This window comes from Heptranchias perlo, chromosome 1 (assembly GCF_035084215.1).
Source record: "Heptranchias perlo isolate sHepPer1 chromosome 1, sHepPer1.hap1, whole genome shotgun sequence".
NCBI classification, from domain to species: domain Eukaryota; kingdom Metazoa; phylum Chordata; class Chondrichthyes; order Hexanchiformes; family Hexanchidae; genus Heptranchias; species Heptranchias perlo.
The window spans coordinates 38,316,845-38,329,204 of NC_090325.1; the positions used below are offsets into that span (position 1 = coordinate 38,316,845).

General features: G+C 39.3%; 1 protein-coding gene and 1 long non-coding RNA gene across 2 annotated transcripts; one reads left to right on the forward strand and one right to left on the reverse strand.

Annotated features, from left to right (window-relative positions):
* The first annotated feature begins 2,272 nt into the window (after window positions 1–2,272).
* st8sia3 (ST8 alpha-N-acetyl-neuraminide alpha-2,8-sialyltransferase 3) lies at window positions 2,273–9,970 on the forward strand. Its single transcript, XM_067989669.1, has 4 exons — window positions 2,273–2,451; window positions 6,335–6,454; window positions 7,006–7,563; window positions 9,685–9,970. Exons 1-4 carry the CDS (start codon window positions 2,273–2,275, stop codon window positions 9,968–9,970), a joined length of 1,143 nt encoding a protein of 380 aa, XP_067845770.1.
* Window positions 6,522–12,280, reverse strand: LOC137325032 (uncharacterized). The gene is made up of 3 exons (XR_010963798.1): window positions 12,212–12,280; window positions 7,686–7,971; window positions 6,522–7,535 (listed from the first exon to the last, which is right to left on the reverse strand). It is a non-coding gene; the product is annotated as an uncharacterized lncRNA (long non-coding RNA).
* Between the last annotated feature and the right edge of the window lie 80 nt (window positions 12,281–12,360).

A 12,360-nucleotide genomic window follows, 5' to 3' on the forward strand; every position in this document is an offset into this window, starting at 1 on the left:
AGGAGGAAATATGTAAGCAAATGTGTGAAATGAGTAAAGGACATAGAATAATAATCATGGGAGATTTTAACTACCCCCAAATAAACTGGCAAGAAGAGATAGGTAAAGGGTTGCAGGGAATGGAGTTTTTACAGTGTGTACAGGATTCCTTTCTTACCCAGTAAGTAAAAAGCCCAACAAGAGAGGAAACGCTGCTGGATCTAGTAATGGGAAATGAACCAGAACAGATAAGAGAAGTAAGCATAGAAAAACATCTAGGCAATGGCAATCACAACATAATAAGGTTTAGGATAAAGATTGAGAAGGACATAAGTAAGACAAAAAACAAAGTAATAAATTGGAAAAAAACTGATTTTCAGGGATGAGAATGGAACTAAGGAAAATAAACTGGAAAATGTTACTGATAAACAAAGAAATAGAACAGCAGTGGGAAACATTTCAAACGGTGATCAATAGAGTCCAGGAGAAATATATCCCACTAAAAAGCAAGAACAAACTCGCCAGTAATGATAAACCATGGGTGAATAAAGAAATTAGGGCAAAATTGAAATTAAAGAAAAAGGCATCCATTAAGTACATGGACAACAAAAGGGAGGATGACAAAAGGGAATACGAAAAGGTTAGGAAAGAAGTTTAAAAAAACAATTAGGAAGGCAAAAAGAAACTACAAAATTAAATTATCAATGAATATAAAAAGAAATAGTAAAGTATTCTACAGACACATAAATAACAAAAGAAAAATCAGGATAGGGATAGGGCCACTAAGGGATACACATGATAATCTCACAGGTAATGATAGCAAAATGGCAAAAATATTAAATAATTACTTTGCCTCAGTATTTATCAGGGAGACTAACATGGTGGGCATGACATTAGAAGATGAGCTCAAAAAAGATATAAAGACATTTAAGAAAAAAAAGGGGGAGATAATTGATAAAATAATCAAACTTAGAGAGGATAAGACCCCTGGTCCAGATGGACTGCATCCACGCATATTAAAAGAAGCTAGGGAAGAGATAGCAGAGACGCTATTACATATATTTAAAAATTCATAGTAAAAGGAAATAGTGCCAGAAGACTGGCCGACACCTAATGTGATTCCTATATTTAAACAGGCGTGACACATGGTGATAAGTCCTGACCTGTTTTTCTCTTTCGGATACTCACTGCTGAAGGCACAACCGCCAATGGCGGGGCAAAGGAAGTGGGGGATGGGCAAGAGGCCAGAGTTGAAGGAACGCAGAGTTCTCAGAGGGTTGTAGGGCTGGAGGAGATTACAGAGATAAAGAAGAGTGAGGCCATGGAGGAATTTGAACACGAGGATGAAATTTTAAAATCGAGGCGTTGCAGGACTGGGTGCCAATGTAGATCAGCGTTGATGAACTTAATGTGAAATAGGATACGGGCAGCAAAGATTTGGATGAGCTTAAGTTTATGGAGGGTGGAAGATGGGAGGCCGGCCAGCAGAACATTGCAATAGTTGAATCTGGAGGTAATAAAGGCATGGACGAGGATTTCAACAGCAGATGGGTTGAGGCATGGGCAGAGGCGGGTGATATTACCCAGGTCTCTCTTTTCCTCCACACCCCTCAGCAGGTTTCCATGAAGTGTATATTCCCATTCCTTGTTCCTCCTTGCAAAATAAATTACCATACACTTATTTACATTAAATTGCATCTGCCACCAGTCTGCCCATTTCCCTAACTTTTGACTTCTTGAAGTCTTTTACAGTCCTTGCTGTTCCCCTACTGTTACTCATCCCCCTCCCCGCCCCCAAATAGATCTATCTTTTTTCCCATGCGGCAGGTCTAATTGTTTTTACTGTTTTTTTTTTAAATACAGCCAAAGTAGTTCGAGTAACAACAAGCAATTCCCTGGGCTTTTTTTGTTATTGAAACGCACTCAGGCATTTTCTAAGAGTTCATTAATAAAATCCTTAGGCTTGCCGGGTAAGTAGAGTAACACTATTCCAGTCACATTTAGCTTGCAGCCGGGGAATGGATGGAGGCAGCGCTGGTGCAGTGTGTGTGTGTGTGGAGTGTGGGGGTATCACAGAGCAGCGCGACGTATCACCAACGCAATCACCTACCATTTCTGCATTGCAGAATTTTGACTCCGTCCATTTTTATTTCACATATATATAAACCAGAACAATAGATTGTCAATATAATCGACTTACTTTTCTTTCTTTTCCCTCCCCCTCCCCCCTCTCTTGTTGAGATAAGTGAACAGAAATGGGTCTGCATTCGTTTTACTGCTGATGTGTTGCACTATGAGGATTTGCAGGATGGTTCGTATGGCGAGTGTGCTGGGTTTGGTGATGTTAAGCGTCGCTCTGCTTATTCTATCATTGATCAGCTATGTTTCAATCAAAAAGGACAACCTCTTCGCCACCCCGAGATACCTAGGCTCGGCCGGCCCTAGAATGTACATGTTGCACAGCGGATTTCGGTAAGTGGAAAAAAAAAACGCCACCAAAAAAAAAAATGTTGGATCAAAGTCAACAGAATCTGTGGACAATTTGACGTTGTGTCAGTTGCAGCCCCGGTGCCCGCCTTGCTTCCCAATCGATTGGCCATTGGATCAGCCTTCAAGCTAAAAAAAAACAATCTGCATCATTTCGTTTTCAGAAAGTAATAATCGTATTGTTTGAAAGAAGCACGCAGGCCCCGTGCATCACCGCAGGCTCTCAGCATCTTATGTGTGTTGTGATCCTGACATGTTCAGTCTACAACCCCCCCCCTCCTTTTTTTTCAGGCACCACTATTGAATCGGCATATTTTAAATCCATTCCCCGCCTCCGCGTCGTTTCATGTAAAGTAACATGTTGGGAGGAGGAGGAAGGAGGAGGGGGTTGGGGGGATTAATACCAGATGTTTGCGGGATAAACGGCTTGTGGGTCTTTTGCTGAATGATATGCCGCTAGCTGTCGCTCTGTTAAGAGGATGCATGTTGTCCGCACAGAGTGGTCCTTGCACGGCCCAGCGGTGATGGCGAAACCGCACCGCTCGCCACTGGGGTCTGTGGGGGATAATATCGACTGCTTCCCCACAACACCTTCCTCACAGACATCCCTAATTTTAAGGGGAGTGGGTGGGTGTGTAAATGCTTCAGTTGGAAAGGTTGGTGGTGTTTACGTGTGTGTTTGTGTGTGTATATAAACAAAATTTGGAATTGTCCAAGTTTCATCGTGGTTACAGATATGCCCAATACTGTATCTGTAAAATAAATACATGTTTTGTGCAAAGACTGCAACATTACTGGCAGGAAGCTGCACGCGCATGCTTGGAAGAATCTGTGCAAAAACTGACTTGAAATTGCCATTAAATAATTCAATTTTAAAGAAGATGTCGAGAGGACGATAGAACGGGGAGCGCAATAACCAAATTAGCAGGTTCCTTAAAAAAACCCCGAGGGAAATGATACAATGTCTTACTTTGTTTTTGTTATGCCGATCCAAGAGTGTAATTAATTACCGAGGAACAATTCCAAAATTAATTATTTTATGCCTTTCTTAAGACTTATTATAAATTGCATACTTTTTTTTAAAAACGTACTAGTAGTAATCAGCACAAATATGCGCGAGTATTCTTCCCTGTATTAATGGAAATCTGTTTTATATCTGCGGCGGCGACGTTTTTCTGTAAATAATGAGGGGCTGATAATGCGGGGGTGGGTTCTTTTATTTCTCTTACAATTGTTGGAATTGAGAAGGTGTAATGCAACTTCGCAAACATGAATGATGAGTACTGCCATGAAGATTTGTCTAATGCTGATTTAGAGTAAAGGTTCATTTGCACACACAGAATAACAACAACTTGCATTTATATAGCGCCTTAAACGTTGTAAAACGTCCCAAGGCGCTTTAGAGGAGCTTAATTAGACAAAAATTGACACCAGCCAAAGAAGGAGACATTAGAACAGGTGGCCCAAAGCTTGGTCAAAGAGGTAGGTTTCAAGGAGCGTCTTAAAGGTGGAGAGGTTTGGGGGAGGGGGATGGGGAGGTGCTTCCAGAGCTTGGAACCTAGACAGTTGAAGGCACAGCTACCAATGATGGGCAAGGAAGACAGAGATGTATAAGAGTCCAGAATTGCAGCAACCCAGCCTTACTGCCCGCTAAGTAAAAGAGAGAAGATTCAACTAAAGGTGAATATGTTAACACAGCCAGGAAAACGATCCAGTGTAAAATCGAGTAATATTAAAATAACAACCCGATAAACAGAGTAGATGATCAGTTTTATTGGTCACTGGTCAAGAATAGAAGTGCAGTAGATAGTATTGAATCCATTTTTATTGAGCCAACTAAATTAATGTAACTAGTCTGAGCACCGTGTGTCTCAAAACCCCTTCATCATAAAGAAAGACTTGCATTTATATAGCGCCTTTCACAACCTCAGGACACCCCAACGCGTTCACAGCCAATGATGTATTGTAGGCCTGAACACTGGGTTCAGAAGTCAACACGTTAACATCTGCAAGCAGGTCTACGAATGCACAGCTACTTTGAAGTGTACAACAGAAAAGATAAATGTCAAAGAATGATGGCATACCAGTGAAGTTCCAGAATTAGAAGCTAGCAAATGTACTATGTATATTTAAAATGGGGACAAATCTGACTCAGGCAACTGCAGGCCCATCATCCTAACGTCACTAGAGGGTAAAATGATGGAAACCATTCTAAAGAGAAAGTTGGAGAAGTACCTATTTAGCAATAAGTGAATAAAAACAGCCAGCTTAGATCTAGAAGGGGAGATCCTACTTGATAAATCGCCTAGATCCAATTGAGTACGTTGCCAATCAAGTAGATAGTGGAACTCCTGATGATATCATTTATTTGGACTTTCAGAACGCCATTAAGGTGCCACATGAAACATTGCAAATAAAACTGAAAATCATGGGAATCCAGAGTAGTACTTGGAATTGGATAAGAAGTTAGATAAGATGTATGAAGCAGAAAATACTCATGAGAGGTCTAGTGGCAGAGAGCAGGGAAGTGCTGAGGGAGGAGGGTAAGGGTCAATGGTTGGACAATGTAGAAAAGCATGTTTTTAAAAAACGAATAACATACTGGTGAGACCACACATTGAAGTACTACGTACAATTTTGGTCAACATGTTTCAGAAGATACATATATTGGAGAAGGTGCAAAGGAAAACAAGAAGATTGATCCCATGTATAAAGGGGATAAACTATCAGGAAAGATTAAAGAAGTTTATGCTGTACAGAACAAAAAGGAAAAGACTAAAGGGGAACTTCACTGAGGTTTATAAAGAAATACATGTTACAGATAATGTGAACCAGAATATTTCAAGGTAAGTGAGACGAGTAGTACCGGAGAACATAGATTGAAATTAGTACATTTAAAACGTTTTTTAAAAATACTTAAAGGCTGAAAATGTTTGGAATAATCTGGTTAAGTGGCAGAGTCAAAGATATTAGGGACTTTCAAAATGCAGCGGGGTGCAAGGTTGGGTGAGTTGGGGTACTAGAAAGGAGTTTGGCTCAGCTGAGCAATCTTTCCATTCTTGGCCTTCCTACGTTCTTGTGACGAACTATTTAGTTGTGAAAAGATGGAGAGGGGTTATCAGGGTTGTAGTAGCAAATTAGATAATGGGTTCTGTGGTGTATATATCTATCCTCAAGGAAAAGGCGTTGTTGCATGAAAACAAAAGCGACGGGGGGAAAATATTTCCTCGGGGTGGGACGGAAGTGAAAGTTACCGACAGAAGCGATTAATTGTTTCAGATAGTCAAATTAGTAAATATGCTCAACACGCGGGAAAATCTCTTTTAGATACAAATAGTTTAATCATGATTTACTGGGCTGCAGCAAATGAGTTTGAGTTCTTGAGGCCTCTGAACAAAACAATTTGTAGAATTCTCAGCTCTAAATTAGTTTTGATAAGTAATCTTACATCAGTCTTATACGTGTACTTGGATGGCGGAACAGGCTCGAGAGGCTGAATGGCCTAATCCTGATCCTGTTCCTATGCTGCACACATGCATGCACGCACAATCATAGTATCATAGTAGGTACAGCGCAGGAGGAGGCTATTCGGCCCATCGTGCCAGTGCCGGCTCTTTGATAGAGCTATCCAATTAGTCCCACTTCCCTGCTCTTTCAAGTAAATGATCAAACAAATGCTATCAATAACATTTATTTGTTATAATCAGCGAAAGATCGGTACCGAATTTAGATCTTTTGCACACATGTCAACTCACTAACTAATTGATTGGACTGAGCACTGCAAAGTCATGAGTAATATAGTTAAACTGACTGGGCAATAATCCCGCGTCATCATCACTTCTAACCTTGGTGGCGATTTTTCTTGCAGGTCACAGTTTGCTTTGAAGTTTCTGGATCCTTCTTTTTTGCCAGTTGAAAATGGCCTTAACAATGTTCGTGGCAAACCTACAAAGTGGACTTTCAACACAACCTCCTTCTTACAGCAAAGGTAAATCATTCTGCGAAGTATAAGGTTCTAAGAAAGGGACTAGACCGGAAATATTAATCATTCTTTCCTCTTTATTCCATATTTTCAGCAGTTTCAGATGTTTTCTTGGTATCTCTGCAAAGTATACCCTTACCATGCTCCCCCCTCCCCCACATAAAAGCGAAGACTTTCACATAAAATCTGGTACAGTCTTCATTATGTAAAACAAAAAAATGATGTCACTATTAGAGAAGGGTGTCAAAAATAAAACAAAATAACTTTTAAGTGAAGACCAACAGTCTCTCAGTGGGATGTGTTGCCGTGATATCAGTAATGGGCATTGAGCCCAATTTCAAAAACAAAGCTAAACATTTTAACAATTAAGATATGTTTTCCTTCTCAAAGGCCCTTTTTGGGTCGAGTTTTTCCCCTATTGTTGTCATATTATCACAACGGGCAGTTTGCAGAAACTTGTCCAGGAGAATGTTTTCACTACACTCCTATGTGCTTGGAATTCAAATCCATTGCCGTGAATGAACTGAACTAACTCGTTCTCTGTATTTTTGTTTTAGGAAGGACATCAGTCGCTATGTCGACGTTTTTAAAAATTTCACATTGGTTAAGAAAAACGTGCGAGTTGGACAGTTGCTGCACTATGACTACTCCAACCACAAATACGTTTTTTCTGTAAGCAATAGTTTTCGATCATTACTTCCCGAGGTGCCCCCTATATTAAAGATGCACTACAACACGTGTGCGGTTGTTGGGAACAGTGGAATCCTAACAGGAAGCGGTTGTGGAGCTAACATAGATAAGTCCGATTTCGTATTCCGCTGCAACTTCGCCCCAACCGAATCTTTTGAAAAAGATGTTGGGAAAAAAACGAATCTCACGACCTTCAACCCAAGCATCCTTGAAAAGTACTACAACAATCTTTTAACAATCCAAGATCGAAATAAGTTTTTCCTGAATCTTAAAAACCTTGATGGAGCCATTCTTTGGATCCCTGCTTTTTTCTTCCACACTTCTGCTCCGGTGACAAGAACGTTGGTAGATTTTTTTATGGAGTATAGACCGCAACTCAAGGTTCAGTTGGCTTGGCCTGGGAACATAATGCAACATGTCAATAAGTAAGTATGTAAGAATCAAGGATATTTTTCCATGTCATTTATATACATTTTCATAAGATGGTGAACAATAGTTATGTCAGTTATAATTGTCATAATTACTGATTGGTTTATTTTATACATACATGTATATATATATATTTATGATAACATTTCTTGTGGGTTGTGGCAGTCGTTTACCGTCTAACATTTTAACCTGTCGATTTTCTTCTTCATTGGTTGACTGCATTGTTCCTCATTGGTAACATTTTTGTTTTGTTCCCGTTTCAAATTGATTGTTTTCTTTGTATTATATCTTAATACCTCCCGTCAAATTATGCAAAACCTTTCACCGAAATTTCAGTTTTCTCGCCAATCAGATCGTCACAGACAGCTGCCATCGTAGTTCCCTGTTCTCTCCACCGTATATCCCTAGAAATGAAATTTCTAACATAGTAAGCACCATAAAAAATCAACATTTCAAAAAATATAAAAATGCATTTCATCTTCCAATCGCTCTAATGTTCCCCACATGGTCCAATGCATCCCACCTGGCCTCATGAACACCCCTGACCTCAAGTACACACTCCTTCCACTTCATTGATTACTACCGCCTGCCCAACTTAGGCCTGTCCTGAGCAATACATTAACAAAAGCACATGTACACAGAGACCTTGTTGACACCTCTATTGACTGGTCACCTTTTGCACCCCTGTGAGGAAAATAACGTGCCAACAGATTGCTCCCAGACCTTATGGCCGCCTTGCATGCTTTCAAGCCCTGGCTCCCGGGCCCTGTTCTCACCTCTGTAGCCTGCTTGCCAGTCTCTGCCTTGGATCACCGGAGTCATTCTTCCCACCCTCTTGCTGTTCCCTCTGCACTCCAGATGCCCCGAGCCTCCAATGAGGCCCTGGTATCCTCACTCTCCTGGATTCACTATCTACCCCTACCCCCATTTCAAAGAGTGATACCTGCCTCTGCTATGCTGCTTGGAGCAGTCACTACTTTGTTTCCCCGGCACAAGCCAAGCTACTGCTGCACCCCACAATCCATGGAGCACTTATGTTCCATATTCTCCCCATTCTCTCTCAAACAGTTTCAGTTCTGAATATTGAAATCACTCAACAATTGAGTATTTATTCAACAAATTAATACCCATCTGTTGGACATTTGTAGAATAATTTATAATATTGAAATCAGAATTATATGAATGCTTATGCAATCATTTGTATTTATTTAGTAAATATTTATATAATTTAATTATTTATTAACCTGTTGCATGCTTACATAACAATTTATAATATTGGAATAAATGATCTATTCAATATCTAAATTTAAAAGATTTGCCTGTTACTGACAATCATATGTTTCAGATCTGATTGGTTCATGCTATGTCACTATTAATACATTACCGCTCAGGTGCTTACCAGGGACCAATCCCCGCTCTCCCAACTATCACTGTCCAGGCAATCCCATTCTGACTGCTCTATCCAAACCAATGCACTAGAGCCAACCCTTCTTGTCCTTTGTAAGGTGGAGTCACAGACACTTCCATACACTCCGAATGTAAACCCCAAATACAGGCTCCTGTTTAACTCAAGCTCCTGGTCCCAGTTCCCCAATCCTCTTCCTTAGCACCAGCCTCAAACTATCCATTCCTTCCCAAACCGTGCCCACATCTACCCACTGCATCACATGAAGACATGATGACAAATGCCCAGAGTGAGAGGTTACATCTACAGTTATCACAGGTTTGGAGTTCCATGACAGAAGAAAGGAAATTGTGAGAGTGGCAGATATATAGAAAAAGAGAAACAGAAAGAGAGAAAGGACTCGTATGCAGAAAGAAATAGTGTCTTAGGCATACTAAGAATGTAAGGGATTCAGAAGATAAGAGGCAGACTAGGAGAAACTTACACAAGGGAGAAGAGTGAAAAATAGTAGACAGACCGAGATATATGAAGAGAAAGTACTAGAGAAGCATACAGAGCAAGAGTGGAAGACAAATTGAAAGACAAAAGTCTGAGAAAAAGAACAAGTAGAAAAAAAACGGAAACAGTTTTCTTGAGAAAATCCACGCTAGATCGATTTTTTACAATTTAAAAATATATTTTGTGAACTTTTTGTTGTTTTACCATTGAACAGATATTGGAAAACCAAACAGCTGTCGCCAAAGCGCCTAAGTACAGGCATCCTGATGTATACATTGGCTTCTGCCTTTTGCGAAGAGATTCACTTGTACGGATTTTGGCCTTTCGCGTGGGATCCCAACACAGGAAAAGAATTGCCATATCATTACTATGACAAAAAGGGAACAAAATTCACTACCAAATGGCAAGAGTCCCATCAGCTTCCAGCAGAATTCAAGCTGTTGTTCAAACTGCACACTGACGGCTTGACCAAACTGACTCTTTCACATTGTGCCTCTTAATATGATGCTTTTGAAGTGCCAAGTCATTCTTTGTTTCATTCTTGTTCGGTTTATGTTTCAAAATGCATTTTGTACCCGATGCGTAAGCTCTCTGTGGGGGACGTTTCGTGGAACACATCTCAAAGTAATTCCAACACTGTGTAACTGACGTGTTCATGAGTTTTCGTATACTGTGGTAGTAAACACATATTTTATATTTCATTGTAGTCGGAAGCGCTTAGACGTCAATTTGGGGGCTTTCCTTTAAATGCGCGAATGAATGTAATGAACCATAAGAATCTGTTTATAGATGTCAATTTACAGACCGGAAAAGCTGCATTACAGCAAAACAGTGGTGGGAGCAAATGGGCTGGCGACATCAGACCAAGACAGACTGGCCGTGCTAATCCAATGACAGCAATGTAGTTTTCAGAATTATTTAAACCTGGTATGTAAGGTATGGCACCCAGTCAATTCCTTATGTTCACAGGGTGTGGTGAAAAATATTCAAACAAGAGGGAAAAAAATCTCAGTGACTTCACTAAGGCACTTTTACTGTCTAACCAATTACCTGTTTCAATGGTGCCAATATAATTAAGCCACAGTCTGCATGTTTGATGTGCTCAGCACGGGAGTTACAATACCACGACAATCAACTTATTTGAGACCCTCCTATTATTTTTTTGAAGTTTTAGGTCAATTTCTTACATTTTAATATGAAGCAGCTAGTGAACTCCGTGTATCCTAGCTGATTTAAAAGGCCGAGTAGTCTGTAAAATTAAATATAATCCCACATAAATAATATTTATCAATGACTGGTTCAAACATGAGAGTGGAATCATTTTATTAAGCGTCTCAACAAAATTCTTAATAAAATTCAGTTGGAAGAGACACTTCGCGTTAGACTTAAAATACACGGTCTTGAATAGTAAGAGGATTGCAAAATTATTTGATTATTTAAGCACATCCATAAATGGAAAGCATTTGATATCTCTCAAGTCCTGTTTATTTAGAATATCTTGTATGGTTGTCAAAGTGGACATGCAAGTCTTTTGTATGTATCACAATCATTTTTTAAATCATCAAATGAACGGTAAATGTAATACTTTTGTACCGGTAGTTAAAAAAAAGACTTGTTTTATTTCGTTCACAGCTTCAAAAGAGACCAAATGAGTTTTGAAGTTATATTAAATACGTTTTCTTTGGCTGGTTTAGCACCTGCAAGGTTGATATATATTTCTGCCGCCGTGTTAAAGCAGGAGGGGATCTATACTCTATGTTGTATTGCGAAATTGAAGAATTTTGTTGATTCATGACTGTAAATATTTTTCTCATGCCTGCTATTGTTAATCAATATTAAATTACTTATTAACTTCTGTGAGAACTTTTTTTAGCGGCTTGAGCGCGTTGTTGGTAAATGCACACAGACCTTTAAAATAATGTTTCGCACACTCGTTGGTGGCAACATCTTAAGGGAGCACCATTTAAAACATTACAAAATGTTATTTGTATAAAAAAAATATTTTTTTATTTATAGTAGCATGAAAAATTCAACTTTGCTTAAAGACTCCGGCGCATATTATTTATCTTGGCTTCAGTCTTGTGCGCTACTGTGAAAATGAACAGATTGGTATTTTTGAATTAAGGACAGAAAAACCATAACCAAAACGAATAATACTTGATTGCTGCATTAACTGAACGAGCTTTGCTAGAAATAAAAATAACGCGTTTTAGGCTTTAAAAACCCACTCTTCATCGGGATGTTCACTCTGAGTTGAAGCCCGCTGTTTCTTGTAGATCTGTGTCAGTTTGATGTTGGTGCATAATTAAAGCTACTATTTTCATTTTGCCTTAACTAGCACCGTATAATTCTTTAATATCGTCTTGAAAGAGGAAAAGTCATGTTATATATTGAAAATAAATGCTTTTAAATTGGTGTCTGTCTACAGACCTTCCGAGATAACTGTAGATTTGGGGTTTTAATATGGTAGTTACGTATAACTATCAATAAAAACTAAGATGCAGTTAACTGTAAGACAACTTTAGCCTATAAATTAATTATACAAATTACACTACATCTATCTCCCTCGCTCTCACTCTCGACACACACACGAAATTATCGGATTTTGTGAAAATGTTGGTCGCACAATTACACTTCCCACATACGCAGCATGTTTGTATTTGATCGTCTCTCAAAAGTTGTTTAATGCTGTGCTGTAAAGTGAGAATCCTTAATATCTATTTATTCTGCACCACACTTACACTTCCGGCCATTCTTGGTAGAGAGGGGGAACAGGAGAATGCTGACTATTGCTTTCTCTCAGTTGAATCTTTGGTTTACTGAAGTCAACCACGGTTATTTGATCAATATTTTAAAAATCCATATAATTAAAAAGGTTTCCGCCTACAAC

What these genes read in the sequence shown, in the direction of transcription:
- st8sia3 (XM_067989669.1), top strand. Translation starts at nt 2,273, where the DNA reads ATGAGGATTTGCAGGATGGTTCGTATGGCGAGTGTGCTGGGTTTGGTG. An exon ending in ATGTTGCACAGCGGATTTCG is followed by an intron (nt 2,452 to 6,334) that starts GTAAGTGGAAAA and finishes TTTTTCTTGCAG; the next exon opens with GTCACAGTTTGCTTTGAAGT. An exon ending in ACCTCCTTCTTACAGCAAAG is followed by an intron (nt 6,455 to 7,005) that starts GTAAATCATTCT and finishes TTTTTGTTTTAG; the next exon opens with GAAGGACATCAGTCGCTATG.